General features: G+C 43.0%; 1 protein-coding gene across 10 annotated transcripts in view; it reads left to right on the top strand.

The window, feature by feature from the left end:
• The first annotated feature begins 1,606 nt into the window (after positions 1 to 1,606).
• Positions 1,607 to 23,492, top strand: part of TPD52L1 (TPD52 like 1) — a 98,556-nt gene continuing 76,670 nt past the window's right edge. For 9 of the 10 annotated variants that reach the window (XM_032339642.1, XM_032339641.1, XM_032339640.1 and 6 more), the window contains exon 1: positions 1,607 to 1,863. In XM_032339642.1, the coding sequence (XP_032195533.1) occupies positions 1,845 to 1,863 (19 nt within the window). In that variant the 5' untranslated portion in view covers positions 1,607 to 1,844. Of the gene's footprint in view, positions 1,864 to 14,395; positions 14,464 to 23,492 lie in introns of those variants that run through there. The other variant, XM_032339643.1, reaches the window with a different exon arrangement.

The following is a 23,492-nucleotide window of genomic DNA, read 5'->3' as shown; positions in this document are numbered from 1 at the left end:
AACAAAAAACACGGACATGTTTTTTACATGTGCCATGAAAATCATGGATATACCTTTTTCAAACAAAAGTGTAAGACTCTATTAATGTGCATTAGTCAGAACTTTGACAGTAACTTGAGTATGGATGAAATAGAACCTACTGGTTAGTTGCTTATTTGATAACTTTTTATTTTATTTTATTTGTTTTAGAGAGAGAGTGTGAGAGTGGGAGCCAGAGAGCAAGGCAGGGAGGGGCAGAAGGAGAGAGGGAGAATCTTAAGCAGGCTCCATGCTCAGCGCAGGGCCCACTCGAGCCTCTGTCTCTCAACCCTGAGATCATGACCTGGGCTGAAATCTAGAGTCAGATGCTTAACTACTTGAGCCATCCAGGTGCCCCCCAATAAATCTTTTGATCTATGAATTTGTATAAGGCTTTTGGACAAGAAATGGGGGGGGGGCATTTGGGTTTGATACAGGACACATACCTGACCCTGACAGACTTGAACATCAATTTTAAGGTGGGGGGGGCTGATAAAAAATAATGGCAAACCACTCAAGAGCAAATGTAAACAAATGCCACCTCTCCTTTTACAGATGGAGACTGTGTAGATGTGAGGAGAAAGAGATGCGTAGGGCTAAAGACCTGAGAAGCATGAACTGATTTTTCTTCTCTGCCATGCTTTCTAGTCACACTGCCAGGCCAGGCTTGCAACGAAACTGTCAGTTTCTAGTCTTTCTCTGAAAATGTGACTGCTTCACCCTACAGGAAGGGCCTATGGGTTCCAAATTAGAAAATATACCCGCAGTTGACGCTTATTATTTACGCACTCCATATCTGTGAATTTTCCTCATTAAGTCATTCCGGACTTAGGCAGAGCCCCGGGGAAACTTGGGCTGGCAGGCACGCCTACCTTTCTAGCTGAGGTCAAACAAGGCGAAGCTCTCTCTTGTTTCAGTAAACAAGTGCCCTTTTCATACACTACAGATACACCATTTTTGTGCTCTTCAGGGGAGGGGGCTGATTTTGCTATTTAAAATGGCTCACGTGAAATGTTGGTCAGTTCAGTAAGCTCACCGGGTTTCACTCAGGTGTCAGTTCTTTTTTTTTTTTTTTTTTTAAAGATTTTATTTATTTATTTGACAGAGAGAGATCAAAAGTAGACAGAGAGGTAGGCAGAGAGAGAGAGAGAGAGGGAAGCAGGCTCCCTGCTGAGCAGAGAGCCCGATGGGGGACTCGATCCCAGGACCCTGAGATCATGACCTGAGCCAAAGGCAGCAGCTTAACCCACTGAGCCACCCAGGCGTCACATGAGTCAGCAATACCTAAATACGTTATCTTTAAACAGAAACCCACATAAAACAAGGTTTTATATTGATCATTTAACAAAAATATTGAGTACAGAGGGTCACAGGATCCAAACTCCGTATTTCCATCAGGAGCTAGGGTTCTGGTGCTAAATCCAAATGCACCCTCCTTCCTCCCTCCCTGGGGATCTGCCCTTGGCCCCCTGGGCTCGAGGACCCACTACAGCGGGGTCAGGCCTTGGCAGGGCCTGAGAAAGGCGCCCGCGGCCAGAGGTGGGCGCCCTCGGTGCCGCGCGCGGAGCGGCCGGCAGGTGGCGCCCGGCGGCGGGCTCCTTCCCCGCGTGGTCCCGGCCAGGTGGACTGGACGCCGCGGCGCTAACCACAGCGGCAGTGCAGGCGGCCCCCGGTCCCCCACCCCTTCCACGCAGCGCTCGCGACAAGTGCGCAGGGGAGGGCGAGCGCGTGCGGCGGGGCCAGCTGCGTTCCGAGCCCGGGCACCGCCGCCTGCTTCTCTGGAAGCGCCTGGGAGCCCCGCGGCGCGGAGTCCGAAGACGGCCACCATGGAGGCGCAGGCACAAGGTGAGTGGTCGCCCATCGCCCTGAGGGTCGCGTCCTGGCGCTCAGAGAGGCGTTTCCCGGCACCACGTAACTTTGCTCTCGGACGGAGCGGATGGGTGCCATCTCACACGTCCGCCACTCTCCGCTCCTGCCCGCGCCTGCGGGATAAATCACTGCTCCCCAAACTCGGGATTTGCTGTGAGGCTGGGGCCAGCAGAGATGCTAAGTGGAGAGGTCTCTCCGCTGGAAATGCGCCCACAGAGTGCTCGACTTCTTTTCCCAGCCAGTGCCCCCTCCTCCCCCTCCCCCGCTTTCCCAACCTCGCGAGTGCCCGAAGGACCTGTTGTGCAGGGTCTGGAATCCGCGAGGCGTTCCCCTTGCCCCTGGGGGAACAGGAAGGGAGCGCGACTCCTCTTGGCCTGAGCCGTGGGCTGGCGTCCCGTCCCAAGTTCGAGCTGGGCGGCGCGCGCTGGGGTGGGGGCTGCGCGGAGACCCGGGGCTCACGGCTGCGCCAGGGGCTTGCCCAGCCCGGACTTGCCTTCTGAGGCGGGAGAGCGTTACCCGCCCGGGGATCTCCAAGCGATGGACGCGTGTGCCCCCGTTTTCCAGGTCGGGGAGCAACCTCTGCCTCCCCGCTGGGCAGGGCGCGCAGGGTCCCGGGCCGCAGTCAGGCCGCCTCGATCCCCGCTCCTGGGGTCGCCCGCTGTAGGAGCCCCGGCGGCGGCGTCACCAACGGCAGCCTCGGGTCTTGGGGTCATACTGGGACCAGGGGTAGGGAATCCGTATGAAACTGTGCGAAAAGGGGAGTACATGGAGAGAGGAGCAGAGGTGGGCGGATGTCTAGCTGGAGTCTGGTGAGGAAGGACAATGACCGTGGAGTCTACACTGGGAACAACACCAAGGAGGGAGGGATGCGGAGTTCAGCCCTCTTTAGCCTTTAAAACAATCATCACTACCTTTCTTCCACACTGCAAGAAATACTGTGATGGCTTTTAAAATAGAAATTTAACAAAAAAAAAAAAAAAAAAGGGCAAAATAAAGGTAAGAAGAGGTTCCAGACCCTTTCCCGAATGAAAGGGATTTGGTGGGTGCTTGGGCCTGGCTGGAGTCGCCCAGCAGGTTTGCTGCCAGGATTACAGTTGCCTGAACAGTACGAACCATCCTGGTGTGTTCCATCCTGCCCATAAAGCTGCTGCTTCCAGTGTTTTTTATTCCCCATTATCTCATAGGAAAGGAGAATTCAACCAAGGGCAGGGGTTGTTGGTCAAATTCAAAGGCAGTGGTTGGTCTGGAGGCCTTCTCTCCTGACCTGAAGCAGGTGGGAACAACACGGGAGCTTTCCAGCCTGCCTTGCAGATAAGAATTATTTATTTGTAGAATGTTAAATACCGATCCCAGAGCAGTCGAAATGGAATGATTGGGGCCTGGGCATGGGTGTATTTGAAAGGTTCCCAAGTAATTGGTTATTCATTGAGATTGGAGAAAGACTCATCTGAATTGTTAAGACAGCTAAACTACAGGTCAGAGCCATGCGTGTCGTTGGTTTGCTTTACTTGAAAGATTTACTTGCCAAATATCCCAGTGCTTTCCTTTTGCCAAGTACTGTGCTAGGGGAAGCAAACACAGACTTGATTTTTGCTTCATGACATTTATAGTAGAGGAAGTAAAAGACATTAATTTGATAGTTACTAATAAATAAAGTGTAAAATCACAGCTGTGTTAATGTTATAAAAGAGGGCCACATAGTGCCCATGAGAGCCTGAAAGTCTGGCCTAGTAGGTGATAATCAAAATAGTGACGATTGTTTACCATGTCCCTGCTTCTGTTTGTGCCTTTTCCACTTGTTGACTCACTGCTTCAAACAGGCCCATAAGGTCGTGTTCTCATTCCCGTGCTCCGGAGAGGAGAGAAGCAGAGCATGTGAATTCCTCTAAAATCAAGTAGGCAGTGAGTTGCAGAGCCCGTGCGGTGACTGCCTGTTCCCACTCAAGGCCTGCCACTTTTAGGGAAAACTAAAACTGAAGTCCCCATTTATCTCCCCCCTACCCTCTTTGCCACTCTTTCTTCCCTCTCATGAGTGGGTGGACTCTGAAGGGGTGAGGAGCCCAAGATAAAGGGCAAGTGAAGTTATCCTCTGGAGATCAGGACTAGGGTGATGGCCAGCCAGGGAGGAGAGAAATGAACGTTTAAGAACTACTTAGGATGAAAAATTAGCTAATTTGGAATGGGCCTGTAAGGATGGGTGTGAAGATGACTCTAACTTTATACTTTTACAACCAGATGGATGATAATTTGCCTCTTAAATCCTCATTTTCCCAGTACTTGGAGTTCTTCACTTTCAGACTTTTTTGGGTCATTTAAGCAGCAGACCTATTAAGTTCTTTAAGAAAACATTTCATAAAATGTTTATAGTTTAGATGAATGGGAAAATCTTACCCCTTGACACATGTTTCTGGTCAAATGAATTGCCTGTTAGATTCTTAGAGACTCATCTGGTTTCCTAAGGGTAAGTTTCTATCATTGGCACAGTTTATTTTAGAATTACCTCGAGTGGGGTTGGCTTATCTTGTTGCCTCTTGATCTAGAAACAAGCAAAATTGAGTGAGATGAAGTAGGCAGTGCCGCTGGGATGTTCCCTTGTACTTCCTAGGAGATCTGCAGGTGCTTAAACATGGTTTGTATGAATAGCTCGGTAAATGCAGCAGCAAGATCTTTTAGAAATTTTTCCATAAGTGAAAAAAAAAATTTCCATAAGTGAAATTCTGCAAATATGTACCTTGACTTTATAAAATAATAGATTACTTTCAGCAGAATAAGATATTCTGGGAAGCCGACAGAACAGAAAACGTAGAGGTGGGATTATGCACAGAATGATCCGATGAGAAGGAGCTGGAGAACAGTGTGGAATGACAAGCCTACAGGAAGCCAGCATTCTCAGTTGCTTTCCTGGTACTAGAGAATTTTGCATTAATAAAAATGATACATTAGAGAGAGGCTTTGGTTAGGAATGTAGCATTTTTGTAAAACATATGACAATTCTTTGAAATAAAAATTCCTGATCTTTTTAAACTACCTTTTAAGATTTCATGACTTTAGGAAATAAATTTGTTTTTGTCTTTCCTAGTGTCTTTAATGTTAAAAGGAAAATTTTCTCACTTAACACTTGCATCTATTTAGGTTAATAATTGTATTAATTTTGGGTGCCTGGGTGACTCAGTCACTTTAGCCTCTGCCTCTTGATTTCGGCTCAGGTCATGATCTCAGGGTTCTGAGACTGAGCCAGAGGAGGGCCGTGCAGAGCCTGCTTAAGACTCTCTCCCTCTCCCCTTGCCCTTCCCCTGCTCTAAAAATAATTTTAGAAAATAATTTTATTAGTTTCCTATGACTGCTGTAGCAAATTACTACAAATTTAGTGGCTTAAAACAACAGAAATTTATCCTCACGGTTCAGAAGCCTGGAAGTCCAAAATCACTATCACTGGACCACAACTGAACTGTCAGGTGGGCTTTGTTCCTCTAGAGGCTCTAAGAATTGATTCCTTGCCTCTTCCAGCTTCTTTCTGGTGGCTCTGGCGTTCGTTGGCCACATCACCGCCTTGGAGGTCACATTGCATTCTCTGTCAGATCTCTCTCTGTCTTTTATAAGAATGCTTGCGATTTCATTTAGAGCTCATCTGAATAATCCAGGATAATCTCCATTTCCCAAGATCCTTAAATAATCACATCTGCAAAGACCCCTTTCCCATATAAAGAAACATTTACAGGTCCAAGGATGGGTACCTGATACATTGGGGGTCATTATTCAGCCTACTACAGTAATTATTTTTTATATTCAGACAGTCTACTCAGGAGGATTCTCAGAGATCTGTAAATGACATTAAGTTATAAATGTCAGATAAATCTTACCTGTTTCCAAATTCCATTAAAGTGAAAATATCATGTATAACGTCCATTACAGTTATACTTTGTTCACAGAACATTTATTTATACCATCATGTTCCAGGAAGAACTTACAGCAGTTTATACATGTATAAAAAAACACAGCAAGATAATCTAAATTAGAAACAGGTGAATGAAAATAAACAAGTATCAAAACAGAAAATGAGGCAAGGAATGAAGCCATAGAAAACTGAATACAGTTATATCCTTTTTCCTTAATATTGCATGGAAGACTAAGTCTTGCTTTGTAAACAAAGTACGTTATTTTGTTAGAAAACAATAAAATAATCCCTCTTCTCCATGCCAAATAGCAACAGGCTAAGTCTCTTATAGTGTAGGGATCATATTACTCGAGGAAAATACTTGTTTTGGATATTTCAGGGGCTATAATCATAAACCTCAAACTATGGGAGGTAGGTGTTACATATTTTAATTTATGATTTTTAAAAATTTTTTATTAAGAGTATTCTTACTGCCTTCAAAGCTACCTCCTGTAGTTTTATTTTCCCTCCAAAAGTGTTAATATAGGGAGTATTGCATCCATAATTAGTCAGTCATTTGCAGCAAACTTCTACTGTTATTTTAATTAAAGTTCTTATAAAATCTAATCATAAAAATGATAGATATTAGAGTATATTGGAACCTATTTTGAATTTTTGCCCTAATATACTTCTTGTTTTCTTAATACTTTGGGTAGGTAGAATCTGAGAAGTTGCTTCAAAAAACTTATAAGCAGGAGAGTCCATTTTTGTGGCCTGTGACAAGATTTGATTCTTGGTGAGATGCAGTAGATAATAGATAAGTGCCTTGGCAAATATCGATTTGCTAAATATTTCAACACGTATTTATTGATTATTGTAGTAATAGCAAATACCCAACAAGCACTTACTACTGAAAGGCAACAGATGTTATAGTTAGGATTCCAGAATCCATGCAAACTGCCTGAATTTTAATTCTGTCTTTCTTCTCACTCACTTGATCCCTCTGGGCCTTGGTGTTCCCATACTTAAAGTGAGAATAATAATAGTACCCATGTTGTAGGATTGTGTCAAGGATTTAATGAGTTAATACATGCGAAATGCTTTAAACCAGTTCCTAGCGCAGGATAAATACTAAATAAATGTTGGCTGTTGCTTTTAGTGGCCAAGAACTTTGCATGCATTATCTTATTGAATTCTTACAGTAATACTATGGGATAGATACCATTACCTTTTTTTTTTTTTTTTAACATTTTATTTATTTATTTATTTGAGAGAGAGAGAGAGTGTGCAAGAGGGTGAGGGAGAGAGAGACAGGGAGCACACTCACGTGTGTGCACACATGAGGCAAGAGTTGGGGGGGGACAGGGAAAAGGGGCAGAGGGAGAGCCAGAAGCAGACTCCCCACTGAGCCGGGAGCTTGATGTGGGGCTCGATCCCAGGACCCTGGGATCTTGATCTGAGCCAAAGGCAGATGCTTAACTGACTGAGCCACCCAGGCACCCAGATACCATTATTTTTAACTCATTTTGTAGACACGGAAATTAAGATCAGAAAAATTAAGTGTGGAAGGAAGAATTCACCACTTCACCCCTACACTAGCCCCGAGGTCATGTGCGGGATGGCATATGCCAGCAGAAGGTGAAGATGAATTTGACACGAGTCATCTTTCCAGGGAGGATCTCTGGGAAGAGCCATCCCCGTGCGTATGCGCACAAAACTGATGAGATCGCACATCTCCATCCCAGGGGGAGTTTTTGAATACTAGAATGCTGATTAGAACTAACTCACACTGAGGGGGACAATAACAATAATATTTTAATGGTGTTTTTTGTTTTAATGCCAGATACCATGTTATACACTACAAAATTGTGTTGTTTAATAAATAAAATGAAATCCTGAGGAAGGTAATGTTATTTCTGTTTTACAAATGAGGACACTGAATGACAGAGTAGTTACCCAACGTTCTCTAACTCATACAGCTTGGACGTGTTGGAGCCCAGATATGAAATCCGGAAGTGTGACTTCATACACTGGGATTTTAATTACTGTTCTGTACCATCTCCTTAAATTGGCATGCATAAGCAGTCAATGTGCAGAGTTACAAATCATAGATTTTGCTTTATATTCATACGGTCAAGGGGGTTTTTAAAAGGGCAGTACTTAGTTGCACTGTCTATCCTACATATGAGCAGGGTCTAGGTGTGAAAGAATATGGCCAGAACTCCTGAGGTCTGCAAGAATAAGCCCCATAATATGGCAAGCTGGGGCCGGGGACTCCGTGGGGTGGGGTGGTAGGGTGCTCCTGTATGAACAACCTACTGTTTTAGTTCTGCTTTCAAGATGAATTCTGTAAGTCACAAGCCATGTGATGCTTAGAACCAGTATAGAATTTTATTATTAACGGCAAAGACACTTCAGATATGGAATGCTTCAGAGATGTTAACTCCACTTGGTGTTCCTTCATATCCATAATCTCAGGACTGTAGAATAATTGAGAGCCATTAGGATCTGCACGTTTGTTTCCCGAAAGTAGGATGCTGGCTGAAAGGACTAGTTTCTCAAGGAACACCAAAAAGGGAAAGATCTTTACGGTGTCCCCAATATTATTATTACTTGTTAACGTGAATACGTTTCATTTATTTAGCTGGCTCCCAAGCCGTTTTGCATGATGCCTACTTTAACAAGGTACCTAGTGGGAAAAAATGAATAGGCAGTGGGTTTGTCCTTAAGGAACTGTAGCAATTTCTGTGTTAAATTTTTGTGGTCTAAAGTGGCCAAAAAAGAAGGTATCAGCCTCGGCTGTCCCCCCCAGCTTGCTCTCCATCTGTGCACATGTTCACTGCAACTGCAGGTCTTGAATTGTCCCCAACACCTGGAAGTTGTCTCTTCCGTTCACTGAGGTAGGATGCAGTGAGGAGCACCGAGAGGGCGATCCCAAACTGTGGATGTTCAAGCCCGTCATTTTATCTCCCATTGGAAGTTTAAGAAATGCAGTGCGGTTTATTTAAAATATATGTATTAAATTAGGAATCATCCTTAATGCACCAGGGAAGGCCGCAGAACATTTTTAAATGAATTTGAGTTGTCTACAAGAAAGCTTTGGGTCCTCAAGGAAAGATAAATTTTAAATAGTTTCTCACAGCATGAGTCGTTTATAAGTGTTGCATTTTGATGCAGAGGAGATGAAATTCCCAAAATACAACCACAAATCTTCAAGAATACCCTTTCGTCACCAACATATTGCTTCCTTCCCCAAAGACAACAATCTGGCACTTAGCTATTTGTGCTATGGCCAGATAATGTACCGCGCGCCGAAAATGTATGTGTGTGTTACGCCTCATCTCCAAATCTACCTGTGGTTATTTGTACCCTACGAATTACATTTTCCTGATGTGTATCTAAAATATAGAATCCTCCAAACCCTTGAAAATTGCAAAACGCATTTTTCTTATAATTAGCCTTTTCTTTTGTCAATCGCGAGCAAGCGCCTCGTGAAGGATCTTAGAAGCAGAGTGGATTCATTCAAAAGAAAAAGCTTGGGTGGTTGGAGAGGATCTCTTCAGATCTCTTGATTTCCGAGTCTTGAGCTGTCAGATATTTTTTTTCCTATGATTTCCACCCCCCACCACACCCATACTGAAAGTAGCAATCATGAGAGCTACAAAGAAAATTGTCTGTATTTTCCCACCATTTTGGCTTCCAAGATGGATTCCTTTGTACCTGAAGGCATCATGGAAAGATGGCTCCCTTACTTAAGAGTTAGGGCAGACCGGGAAGAAAGTGCAGTGTTTGGCCCCTGATAATTCCATTTTTGACACCCCAAGGCCCCTCCTGGAAGTTTCAACATATCTATGTTTCCTGCAAAGTTTCTTTCAAAAGATCCTCGGTTCCTCACAATTTCCCCAGGCCGAGAAACGCACTGTGGGCAAGGAAAATACCTCTTTGTCATGGGCCTTCTATGTACCAGGTAGGGTTCATTTATGTGGCGTTTGCTCCTCAGATCCCCAGAGCACGCTCTCCAGGACACGGGCGTTGAAAGAAGGAAGCATATTGTGAGGATTAGACCTTGCATTTTTTTCCACTGCAGCACTTTCGAGAATGTGTGGAAATAAGAACGCACATTCAGAAATTTTTTGAAATGTGATCTTGCTAGTTTGAAAGATCTGCATGCAGAACGTGCTAGGGGGAGTACCCAGCAGCCAGAAGGTGGGTGGTTACTTTCTGGCAGTGCCACACAGAGGCACTCGACATACTCTTTGGCACCTTGGAGAAGAGCCTGGCCCCTCTGGCCAGAAATTGTATTGGCACCCACCAGAGAGGAAGGCCTTGTATTTAACCAATAAACAATCTAATATGTTTGAAAAGCAAGTATTGTATAGGGAAAAAAAAGCAAGGTGGATTGGGTAACAGTAAGCAGATGGAAAACACATCTGAAAAGAGATTCAGGGATGATTTTGCGAAGTATTGGCAGCACAGTATTGCCTGCCTCCCCCCACCTCCAAGTAAATTCTTCTGGTTATTGATGCAGGGTCCTTGAGCACAATGGTCAAGAAAGAATTCTTGAGACGTTTTAGGTTCAAAAGGTGCTTTTATTCTAGCACAGGGACAGGACGTGGGCAGAAGCAGCTGCACTGTGACTGTGAGGAGTGACTCATATAATTTAAAGTTTTGCGGGGTGGGTAGAGATCACGTATGTCTCTAAAGGGATTTCTCCATGTTAAAGAAGTGTTCTAGGATCCTGGAGGTCTGTTACCTCAAGGTAAGGCTGCTTTTAGTCCCTAGTGAAACATCAACATTAAGGCAGCTATGGGTTCTGTGAGGAATGTCAGTCACACTCAGCTCGTCTCAAGTTGTAAGGAAATTTAATTTTCACTACATTTCTCTTGCCTTTGTTCTCCTCAACAGTTATGTTATGGGGTAGCTCCTTTCTTCATTAAAGAGTTCTGAGCAAATAGTTGATCTGTGGTATCTAACACTACCCTTTTATATCCTGCTGTTGATGTGAAATGTTGGGGTTTAGGAGCTAATGGTTCAGAAAGAATTCTTGGGACGTCTTTGTTGCAAAAAAGGTGTTTTTATTAAAGCACGGGGACATGACCCGTGGACAAAAAATGCTGCACTAGAGTTGTAAGGAGTGACTGGTTATATACTTTCAAGTTGGGAGAGATTAGGGATAGTGTAGATCTCTAAGGGATTTGGAAGCAAGGTTTCCAGGACCTTTAAAGGTCATTTATTACTCTCTGGTAAACTTGTGGTCGTGAGACCCTTTAGGTCGTGGACCATATGCTTGGAAGGTGATTGCTAACTTATATCTTGGTGAGGGTGGGGCAGGGGAGGTGGATAGAGGTAAAGGAAGTTTCCAAAGGGATTTTCAGACGTTAAAGAAGACTCCCGGTGGGGGGGGCGCCTGGGTGGCTCAGTGGGTTAAAGCCTCTGCCTTCTGCTCAGGTCGTGATCCCAGGGTCCTGGAATCGAGCCCCACATCAGGGGGTCTCTGCTCAGTAGGGAGCCTGCCTCCCTCTCTCTCTCTCTCTGTGCCTGCCTCTCTGCCTACTTGTGATCTCTGTCAAATAAATAAATAAAATCTTAAAAAAAAAAAAAAAAAGACTTCCGGGATCTTGGAGGTCAGACTAATGTCAAGCTCAGGTTGGCTTTTGCCTCTAGCAAGGCATTAACATTGAGGCACTTGAGTTCGGGTAGGAAGGTCACTTTGCCCTCTCAAGTACTTGTCAATGGGGTATACATTGTAAGAAAAGTTAATTATTTTTCTTTCTGCCTTTCTTCTCCACATCATTATCCCAAATCTTACAATCAGATACAGATATAACTTTTGAAGACCTTTGCTAAGGGAGGCTATTATAAAAACAAAATTCAGCTGAGTAAATTTGGAGATCTCATTGACGTGTTTTCAACAATACATGAATTGGGCAGGATCCCAGCTAGCAAGCAGAGAGGGGCTCTGAGGAGCTCTATAAAATGGAAGGCTTTTATAGACAGAAGGGGTTGGGAAAGAAAAAGGAAATTTCTAGCTAAGAGTGGATTGTTTCAGGCAAGGTCACCTTCCCCATCTGTGGGGGTCGGAAGAGGTCCATTGGTCAGATTACCCCACTAGCGCTAAGCTCTGACTCAAGCCTTACTCGTTAGAGGTTACCTTGCTAGACGAGGCTGAGACTGCAGTTAGCTTAGGTATTCCGTCTTGATTTGCTGATGTGGGGTTTAGCAACAGCGACAGCATAAAGGTCCCATAATAGCTTTGAATTTGGGTTCTAGTTGATTTGAAGAAAAAGGGAACGAGCTCTTCCTCTTTTTTAAAAAATTATTTACGATTTATCTTTTTTTTTTTAAAGATTTATTTATTTATTTGAGAGAGAGAAAGAGAATGAGAGCAGGCATACATGCCTGTGCCAGTGTGAGCAGGGGAGGAAGCGGGGCAGGGAGAGGGGGAGATGGAGGGGAAAATACTGGAGCCCGAGGCAGGACTCAATCCCAGGACCCTGAGATCGTGACCTGAGCTGAGACCAAGCGTTGTTTAACAGACTGAGCCACCAGGTGCCCCAATTAGCTTTCAGTCTTAAAATAAATATCCAGTGATCAGTTCTCAGGCCTCATCTTGGTTGACCTACCAGCACAAGCCCTGTCTCAACCTCTTTGCTTTCTGTCTGCACTCTCTCTTGTGAGTTGCTCAGGACTCATGGTTTTAAAATTCCATCCAAACACTAAGAGCTCCCGAATTTCAGATTCCCTTCAACTTCATGCTACCCACTTGATATGTCTGCATGAATGTCTAGTAAGTATCTCGACTTAACATGACTAACACTGAACTTCTGATGTCCTTCCTCCAAAATATCACTAGTTCTCCCAAAGTTACCCCTTTGTCAGTTAATGGCAACCCCGTTTCAAATGCAGAAGCCCAAAGCCTGAGAGGTTTTTGCCTTGGGCGGGTTTTCCCTATCATAACCCATCTTTAGTCTGTCATGCCAGAGCTGCTTCCAAAATACATCTCCAGTCAAACAACTTCCCACCCTTCTGTAGATAGGGCCTTGGCCCAGGCTACCATCATCTCACCTGGTTTCTGCAAGACTTTCCTAGCTGGGCTCCCTGTTTTGGCCCTTGCCTATCTTCAGTCCATTTCCAACATGGTTACCAAAGTGATCTTCTCAAAACATTTGGTCCCGTGCCACTCCTCCTTTCAAAACTCTGCAATAACTCATTTTTCTCACAATGAAGGGCAGAATCCTTACACCAGCCGAAAGGAAGAATGCTGTGTGATCTATATTCCACTTTCTCCCCTGTAACTTGCCTGACTCTGTGTCCCCATGCCCTCCTGCTTAATTCTCTTTACTTGGTCTTCAGTGCCTTTCAATTTACTGATCCTTCTGCCTCAAAAACTCTTCCTTGAATACCTTGCTGGCTTGTGTCCTCATCTTCTTGCCAGTCAATGTTACCCTGAGGCCTGGCAACTGGACCCCTGTGGTCAGGAGACCAACCTCCATTGATTTCTCAAGTTTCTGCACAACTGATCCTCTGAGCAAAGGCCTTAACAGCTAATTTTCTCTGCACAATCTTTTCAGGAATGTTTTGCATAGCAGGCGGCCTTGGAAAGTAGAAACTCTCCCTTATGGGCAGATTGATTTACTGTCCGGGATAATAAAGATCAGGTCTCCCTCTGGATCAGGTCTAGGGCCGATGGGCTAGCAGCCACCTTATGAAATCAGGGCCTCGAAATCTCAGTGTTAAGTTCTTAAAACACACCCCACTGTGTAAACAGGCAACACCTGACCCTCCTCACGTCACCTTTCTGGAATTAGGGCTCAGGGAACTGATGCAATGATGTACTATGGCCGTTGCTATTGCTGTGAATACTTGTCTCTTTTTTTCCCCTTGATCCAGGCGTCTGTGTCTTTCACCACGATCTTTGAAACTGACAGGCTAATTTGCTAGCTTGCAAGTAGGGTAAAATCTGACCCTTCACAATTCTTGACCCCTGTCCTGAGCCATTAATTTAGAGGGCCCTGCTTTAGCCTTTGTCTGAGCCCTGTTGAGAATGTCTATAGGCCCACCTAGAACCTATGCCTCCTTTTCTAGACCACCCTCTGGATACCTGGGACTCCAGAACTGTCTGCCCAAAAAGCCTTGTGTGTGTTACCAGGCTTGCACGTGCCTTCCTTGGGCGACCGTGCTACAAGGATGTACATTCCTAATCCTGAGGGACTGACAGCTGGCCACTTTGGGAGGCGGCACTGCGAGTGGCTTGGACAGGCTAGGGTACAGGTTCTTGAAGGGTGATCCCTTGACCAGCACCACCAGCCTTGCCTGGGAAGAAATGCCTTGTTAGAAATGCAAATTCCCACCCTAGACCTGCTAAATTAGACACTTCGGGGTAAGACATAAGACATCTGTGTTTTAGCATACCATCCAGATGATTCTGATACACACACCTTGTTTCCAGTTCTGTTGTTAACTCATGGGCCCCCCTACTTGCGCTTGTGGTGGACAAACCCTCAGATGACCCCAGGCATTTCGGACTTCTGGTGTTCACACCCTTATATAATCCCTCCCCCTAGATTTCTGGCAGGACCTGTGACTTGCTTCTAACCAATAGAATACGACAGACATGATGGAACAGTACTCCCTTGATGATGTTGTTTTAATAAGACTGTTCTAGCGCACTGGATGCAAGACTCTCCTTGTGGATTGATGAGGTACGTAGCCATGTATTAAGGTGCTGTTCCTGTCTCAATATGGGAAGTTTGTAGTCAGTTAGGTATTTTTATTTTCAAATGCAGGTCCTAAATTTTTACTCCAGAGGCTGGTATTTCCCATTTACTCGATTACTATATACTATTTCCTCCAGTTGGGGAGAGACTGTGGTCCTGTGAGTGGAAGCCAAGAGGAATAAACTAGATGAAAGGAAAAGAAAGGTTGTGTCCTATAAAGGGACTCTAGCCTGGGGGTGGGGAGCATGGATGTAGTCACAAAAATTTGGATTCATATCCCATTTCAATCCGGTCTTAGTCATCTTCGTTAACTAGTTCATCTACAAAGTGGTGAAAGTGGCAGCTGCCCTGTGGATTTTTTGACTACTGAGACAATGCATGCAAGGTGCTTGTGACCCTACTTGGGTCCTGTTACAACAAAGTGAGACTCATTTATTAATTCCTCCTGAAATATGCATCGCACACTCTGAGTGCTGAGCGAGGGGACAGGGAAGCAGGTGAATGAACCAAAGTCCTTCCTCTGTGAACCTACTGCCCTATTTTTGTTACAGCTGTTAGACGTCAAGCTACTACCTTTAATGCATTCCTTTATCGAAAAATTCTTTGGGTTTTGTACACCACCTACCTCAAAGTTAAAAATAGCTTGCTGGAGCTAAGGCAAGATGAGTAGGTTGAAGTTAGAAATATAAGTTGATAGAATTTTGGACATCTGGCCCATGTGCAAAGTTGTTTTCTGAAGCATAAGTTGTACCTACTAGAGCACCCTGAAAGTGGTTAAATGTTTTTTTTTAATTTTTTTTAATTTTTTATTTATTTTTTTAAGATTTTATTTATTTGACAGAGACAGAGATCACACGTAGGTAGAGAGGCGGGCAGAGAGAGGTGGGGAAGCAGGCTCCCTGCTAAGCAGAGAGCTTGATGTGGGGCTTGATCCCAGGACCACGAGATCATGACCTGAGTCAAAGGCAGAGGCTTAACCTACTGAGCCATCCAGGTGCCCCGGGGGTAAATATTTTAAATGGTTGCTCTTTTGGTCCTTCTTTATTTACTCGGATGAAAGCTTAACGATGTGCATAGCAGACCTACAAAGCAACATTTATTGTTTGGACACATTCTGAGGATGAACAGGTTAAATTTTTTGTTGATGTTCCCATGACTTCTCTCATAATAATTTAATAAACCTTTGGGGAACATGCCGCAGCGCTAATCTCTTCAGTTAGCAGATCTCGTTTCTGGTCTCTCGTAGCTTGGAGGCTAGCTGTTAGCGCACAGCCGTGCTGAAGGAATGCAAAACCATGGAGAGAGGTGTGTGTTCTGGATGGCAGGACTGAAAATTCTGCTGTCTGTTGCTTAGCAGCCTGTTGGAGATTTCTCTGTATTCTGAAAAGCTTCTAATGACAACTGTAGATTTCTGCTCCTGCCATTTTAAATATTAATTTTTTAAAAAGGCACAAATGTAAAGTTTTAATATATATATGTATATACATAGACACACACACACACATTACACTTACAAATGTGACCTGTTACTATCTCCTTTACTCTGCCTTATTTTTCTCTGTAGCCCTGTGGCATTTAATGTTATGCATAATTATTTTCTTTTTCTCCCAGTGAGCGTTAAAGTCCTTCTGGTCAGGGTCTTTGACTGTTGTCTTTATGGTCATATCACCAGTGTCTAGAAAATGGCTCTTTCGTGGATAGCACTGTGTCAGTACTTATGGGGACATGATGAATGAATGGTGTTGAGTAAATACCATCATGTATGACCCTGACAGGGTGTAACGGGGGGGTGAACATTTCAACTTTTTATAAAAAATTAACATTTTTTAAAAATTGTATTATAACTTCTCATAAAAGCTCCCCAAATTGAAGAAGAGCTGAGATGGTAGTAAGAGGTCTCAGTACTGCTCCACTGTCTTTCAGTGTCATTCCTGATGTTGACATCCTGGAGATGATCATTAAACTGAGGAGTCGGGCTATGTCACTGTAAACGCAGAAGCGGGAATAGAACTGAGTTGCTCCTCTCAAGGAGATGGGAGTGACGGGGATCTGGAGAGGGTCAGAGGGATCTAGAGGGACGTGGGGTGGAAAGGGCACACCGGAACTTAGTCGTGAAGGGACAAAAAAATAAAGAATGTGAGAGAAGGAGTTGCCTGAGGACTGAGGAGGGGAAACTTAGAATAAGAGGTTCTTCTAATGATGCTGGCCCAGGAAACATATAAATGCCATCCTAGCTTCCCCTGTGATAGCGTTAGAAAATTCTGCATTGCTCATTCACATTTAATGTGGGAGTAGAGTTTTGTTATGGGACAGCACAAAAAAAGAGGTCACTGGATACCTGATGTATATTTTACCAAAAAAAAACGGTATTCCATTTCTCCCAACCTCCCCTCGAATAAATACAGAGCAAATACTGAGACTCTCCGTATGAGATGTGCAGATGAACCGTATGCTTGCGTGCCCATGTTTTCCTGGCTGTGCTAGTGTAGGGATTCCAAGAAGGTGGAAGAGGAGGAGAGCTTCAGCCCAATCCCACGGGGAGTGGTTTGCCTGAGAAGCTGATTTTCAAAGCAGTTGAAAATCTTGGGTCAGCAACACCTGTTCAAGTTATTTTAACTGGACAATTGAGAGTCTCTTATAGAAATAGAAGCTACAGGGCACCTGGGTGGCTCAGTGGGTTAAAGCATCTGCCTTCGGCTCAGGTCATGATCTCAGGGTCCTAGGATCGAGCCCCACATCGGGCTCTCTGCTCGGTGGGGAGCCTGCTTCCTCCTCTCTCTCTGCCTGACTACTTGTGATCTCTATCAAATAAATAAATAAAATCTTAAAAAAAAAAAAAGAAATAGAAGCTACAATGATTTGGTGACATTTTCTTTTATAATGTACATGTGGCGTGTTTTGCTTAGCAGATTTATAAAGTAAATTTATTTATTTATAAAATTATAAATAAACTTAAAATCTATACATTTGTTTATGCATATATAATTTATAATTATAAAGATTTAGGAGAAGATACGTCTGTATTCTTGTGTTGCCTGAAAACATTTTGCAGGCTGCAAGTAGTTACTGAATGAAACTTGAAAAATGCTTATTTCCTTCCCTGAATCTGCCACTTCCCTCAAGACCTCGCTGATAGCCTGCTAAGGTTTGAAATATTGATGAATATGAGCCCATTCATCTCCAAATTTCACTGACCTTTCACTGGAGGGTATTTTTAGTTTTGTCGAGAATTTAGGGCAGAGAAAATCTGCAGAAATATCAGGTTATGTGGATATTCTTTCCGTTTCATAGAGCTGAAGATGGATTCTGTAAGATGAATATTTGAGTCATCATTCATCTTAGGCTAATTAAAGTAGCATAGCTCCCTTTTAAGTAAGGTGCCAACAAGTTCCTGAGTAAATTAAAAACATGTCAACATATCCTTCTTGTAAAATCTAATCTTTTTTTTTTTTTTTAAAGATTTTATTTATTTATTTGACAGACAGAGATCACAAGTAGGCAGAGAGGCAGGCAGAGAGAGAGAGAGAGAGGAGGAAGCAGGCTCACTGCTGAGCAGAGAGCCCGAGGCTAGGCTCGATCCCAGAACCCTGGGATCATGACTGAGCCGAAGGCAGAGGCTTTAACCCACTGAGCCACCCAGGCGCCCCATAAAATCTAATCTTAATACAAATGGATATAATAATTTTGATAACTAATTACTTGTTTAGATCCTATGTAAATACTGTGAATGTGATATTAAACTGTTTCTGACATCCTAGCACATACGGTTAATGTTGCTACTAATACATTAGTTTTTTGAGCCGTGAGACAGATTCCTCAACACATTGGTGGAGTGGTGATGTTCTCTTGACCTGACTTGCTGGCTGGCTCCCCATGGACATTTTCCACTGACTCTCCACTTTCCATTTTCCCATGCAAGAGTGTTTGCTCACGTGGTTTCACCCGCCTCAAATGCTGTTCCCCCTCATTTTGACTTGTCACATCCCTCTCCACTGATGAGCTCCTGGTTTTCCCTGTGCAGGCTATCCCCCCTTTTCTCAACCCCTGCTGCATTATGTCCTTTAGAACAGGGTCATCATTTAGGATTCCAGGGACTTTCATGCAATCTCATGTTGTAGATGAAAGCACTCCCAGAGATGAGGGGATTGACCTAGACTAGTTTCTCATAAGTGGGGACACCAGAACAAGGGCTTGAGTTTTCTGAAATTCTCTCTGTGCACATGCAGCCTTTCACCTTCTGCAGCTAGCTACGGTGCTTTGTCCCTCTGTCCTGTTGAAAAGACTTTTTTGAAAGTTTATTTTTAATTTAAAAATTAAAAACTTAATTTAAAATTGAAAATGTAATTTAAATTTAGAATTAAAAGTTTAAAATTTAAAATTTATTCATTAAAGTCAGATTCAGAAAACGTACTTCTGAGTACAGCTTGCCAATCTTACTCTATTGGTAAAATTAGCAAATGTTAATAAAGACTTTTATTTATTTTTTTAAAGATTTTACTTATTTATTTGACAGACAGAGATCACAAGTAGGCAGAGAGAAGGGGGGAAGCAGGCTCCCTGTAGAGCAGAGAGCCCGATGCGGGGCTTGATCCCAGGACCCTGGGATCATGACCTGAGCTGAAGGCAGAGGCTTTAACCCACTGAGCCACCCAGGCACCCCAATGAAGACTTTTAAAGGAACTTTGTAACTGGTGTACACATTTAGCTGATCCGCTCAACTTCATATTTAAAGACAGGTTTTCTAATTGACTAGCCTTCCTGAGTACTTAAACCTTCTAAATCTAAAAATCAAATACCTAAATATAGTAAATCTAGAATTCTCTTAAATTTCCAAAATCATTTATAAACTTAGCCAAATTTCCACTTAAGTTACATTAAATCAGTTATCTAATCAAACAATTAAAATTGTAATTATAAGCCAAATAGTCTCTCAGTAGACCAAATTCTTTCAAACATGATATAAAATACCAAATATTCAGATGCCATTTACATAAACAGAGTTCTTTGATTTTGGTTTTATTCATTGTTTTTAAATCCATTCATTGCTTCATTCAGTAATCACTTAAACTATCTGTGTACAAGGCATTGTTCTAGGCTCCAAGAAAACATGAACATCAAAAAAAAGAAAATTTCTGCTCTCAGGTAGTTCACGTTTCTGGGAAAAGGCAAAGAATAAACTACAGAAATTAATGAAAGATGTAGCATGCTGGATGTTGGTTTGTGCTAAGGAAAAGAATAGCTTGGGAAGGGGAGGCTGTGAAATGAGGGTTAAGTGGAACAGTGGTGGTAGTAATTCTCTGGGATTGATACTCTCTGCACAAAGACACTAGGGTTGACTGAGCCTCCTTTCCAGCAGACGGGTGGCTTTCTGAGTGCTCTTGAGAGTGTGTGTACGAAGGCCAGCGATTTGTGTTGAGATATTGCCAGGACTCCCACTGGTGACCGTGGTGAATAATTGTTGGAGTCGTAATTGCCGTGTCTGTAACTCCATGACTTCTCTTGGGAAACCTGCAGCCTCCACATCACTTGATTGAACTGTGCATTTTTTTGGCTCTTACAACTGTGGAGACCTTTGATATACCCCCGAATTCCTTCATATTCTTCAGGCCACTCCATCTTTACAGACATGTCTGACTGAATTCCAGGCATCCCTTGTGGTTGTGTCCCTGTAGGTTGGACACAACGTCCTCAGTCACTTTCCTGATGAACTTGAGCTCTCCAGGAGACAGTGAAATTCCAGAGGCAAAACACCGTGCGTCAGTCAGCTCTCTTTCTTTCTCCTTTATCACCGTGCACTGTGGACCTCCCCAAGCCCATCCTCATTGCTTGCTGTCCAAGGCAGGATGGCACAGCCCAAGGACACATGCTTGTCCCCCTCTGCCTCCCAATTGTAGGCAGCTGCTCAGAGACTGGAGTTTCTCAGTGTGAATCGAAATTATGGTCACCCTCCACCCCCACAGGCCTCAAAGCCCTTGGTCAACTAACCAACAATCTACGAATGCTAATTTTCCTTCATATTAGTGGTTGGACACTTCCTTGAAAACTCGTTCAAAGCATTTTACAAGCAGATCGTCCTTTTCCCATTTCTGTTTCTATTCCTGTCATTTCCCTTTGCATTTCTTTTTTCTTCCTGTTTCATTATTTACAATAATGAGAATTATACTACTCTTTTGTTTTTTACAGTGCTGGTGATTTCATTGTCCCTGGTATCTATTTAAGGCACAAGTGCTTTTTCACAGGATAAAGTTTCAAGGTAGCAGAATGATCTTCCACTCCCTTCTTTTCACTCTAGGGTACTGACTTACTTTTTTTTTTTTTTCTTCCTTCTGTTTCTTCCATTTACCCCCTCTGAATACTCATGATCTTTTCATGGACAGAAATGCTGAAAAGTGAGCTCTTATTGGAAGAGTCTTTTCTGCTCTCATGCATGATACCGTTATCTAAGCATTCTAAGAAATATTTAGTAATGGTTTTAACAGGGCTGTGTCGCTCTGGAGAGCAGCATCTTCTGGACGGTCTGGTTAAGAGGGAGCGGGTGGTGTTTGAAAGCCCTTTCAATGAGGAAAGCCGCCTACTCCATGGAGTGTGAGCACCCTTGAGTCCCGCCCTGGATCCAGCTCTGGTGCCACCCTGATACCACCTTTTTCCTCACCTTGAACCCATAGCTCCTGGAACTGCTTTTCCTCGGTCTGTGCTCTATCGTGTGGGTGACTGTATAGTCAGAGTCTTTGAGAATCAACAGATGGCTCGATTTAACCTCTGTCTTGTAAAATAACCACTGTACAACCCCTCTACTTTATTTTTATATAATTATTAGTTCCTCATATATAATATTGTAAGCCAGTTTGACTCCTTTAGGAGGGAAGGAAGGGGGAAAGAACGGCAGGCTTGTACTGTTACTCTTTCAAAGACAGATTTATTTGCAAGTGAGTATTTTTCCACCATTACCTGCTACCTGCTGTGGTTAACTGGACACAGTTAGTGCCAAGCATGGTTTATAACTTTTTTTAGTTGAGTAAAATCTTCCTTTAACTTTGAAAGTCCTGAAATTATGGACACATTAGAATTTTCAAGTTAAATATGGTACATAATTTTTCAGGAAACAAACAATATATGTATATGTATATATATTCATTCATTGTTTCTTGATCAGAGAACATAAAAGAGAGTGTTAATTACCACATTCTGGATAATTCCACTTACAATTGAAAACACTAAATGAGACTGTTTAGCATCTACATGAGACTCCTTCCTGGTCCTTCTAATGATATATCCAGGCATCAAGAATGTTTTGTTTTACTTGCTCAGAGTTCTTTTAAATAAAGAAACAGAATCCTACCAGCTTCTGCTCTGGGGGCCCACAGAATCACAGCCAAATGACTCGCTGTTAGCATAGCCCTTTATATTAGCTGAATGCTTTCTGGTACATCTAATTGTGAGTATTCATGGTACTTTCTGGTAGTGTGAAGGAGGCCGGTGTTGCTCTTGTGCAAATTAGAAGGCTAGAACCAGGAAAGGGGAAAATGATGGCTTAGAGTAATCTTAGAAGTTGGGTTCAAGTCTCCTGTTGGTTTTTCTCTTTAAGATCTAGAAAGGTGAGGGGCATCTGGCTAGCTCAGTCCGTGGAGTGTGAGGAAGCTCTTGATCTTAGGGTTATAAGTTCAAGCCCCACTTTGGTGTGGGCACCATAATAAAGATACTTAAAAGTATCTTTTAAAATTTTTTTAAAGATTTTATTTATTTGAGAGAGAAAGAGAGAGAGAACACGAGCAGGGTCGGGGACAGATGGAGAGAGAGACGCAGACTCCACACTAGTCAGGGAGTCTGGTGCGGGACTCAGTCCCAGGACTTGGAATCATGACTTGAGTCAAAGGCAGGCGCTTCACCAACTGACCCACCCAAGTGCCCCGAAAACATACATATTTAAAAAGAAGATCCAAAAAGGTGAAGAATCTGATGGCAGTGAACCAAGTAGTTAATATTATGTCATAATTTTTAAATTTATGCCCTGTAGTAATTAATTTGTAATAATTAATTAGCAAACCTGATAATGTGTGATCTAAATGATTAGCAGACTTAATGATAACAAGCAGATGTATAATGATACCAAGAGCAAAGTTCAGGAATACAAAGTGGTCAGAATCCAAATCCCTCTTCAGGAAAATTTAGGAATAATCAAGAGAACTAAATAACACATTCAACAGAGAACTAAGGGTTCAACAGGGTTGAACAGAAAACTAAGGCAGCTGGGGAGTTCGGTGATTGTGTCGAGGCCAACAAGCTATTTTACTTTATTATGTACGTGCTATCTAGTTTCTACAGAAAAAAGAGGGGGAAGAAACCAAACCGAGATTTAATCAGCATAATGGGATTTAAGTTTTAGACTATGAATCGCTATAGTATTTGGGTATTTTCTACTAGCACTGAGGGCAGACCTAGTTAAAAGCATGTATTATTTTATGATATATATTTACTGACAAACATTAGGTGAACATCTTCTGTGAGCTATGCAATATATAGATTTTGGGGATATGATGAACTAGAATAGACTCTCTCTTCTCCCAAGTTGACAAAGGCCAAGATTCTCTGGGAGACCTAGAGTGAGTCAGTATTAGATAGACTACTGATTCCTGGGTCTAAGGAGTCCCTGGGACATTAGGAAGATTCGGGGAGCACTTTGGAGTCATTTGGAAAGTTGACTTTGGACTGCACCTTTTCTGGTGACTCTTGGCTAGATCACCCTTTCGGGGCAATTCTTATGGACAAGGCTACCTTTAGGACACTGATGTAGGAAAGATGTTGGGTTTCAGAGCTAACTGCCAAGAAAGAATTGCTAGCTATTGTTAGGAAAAAGTTATTTATTACTGTCTAAGAAAAGCTTAGTCATGAGACTCCTCAGATGTATATTAGTGGGTCATATGCTTGGGGAATGGTTACCAACCTATATCTTGGTATGGGGTAGACATAAAGGAAGTTTCCAAAGGAATTTTTAAAAGATTTTATTTATTTATTTG

This window comes from Mustela erminea, chromosome 4 (genome assembly GCF_009829155.1).
Source record: "Mustela erminea isolate mMusErm1 chromosome 4, mMusErm1.Pri, whole genome shotgun sequence".
In the NCBI taxonomy this organism is placed as follows: Eukaryota; Metazoa; Chordata; class Mammalia; order Carnivora; family Mustelidae; genus Mustela; species Mustela erminea.
This window is presented reverse-complemented; position numbering and strand designations above follow the sequence as displayed.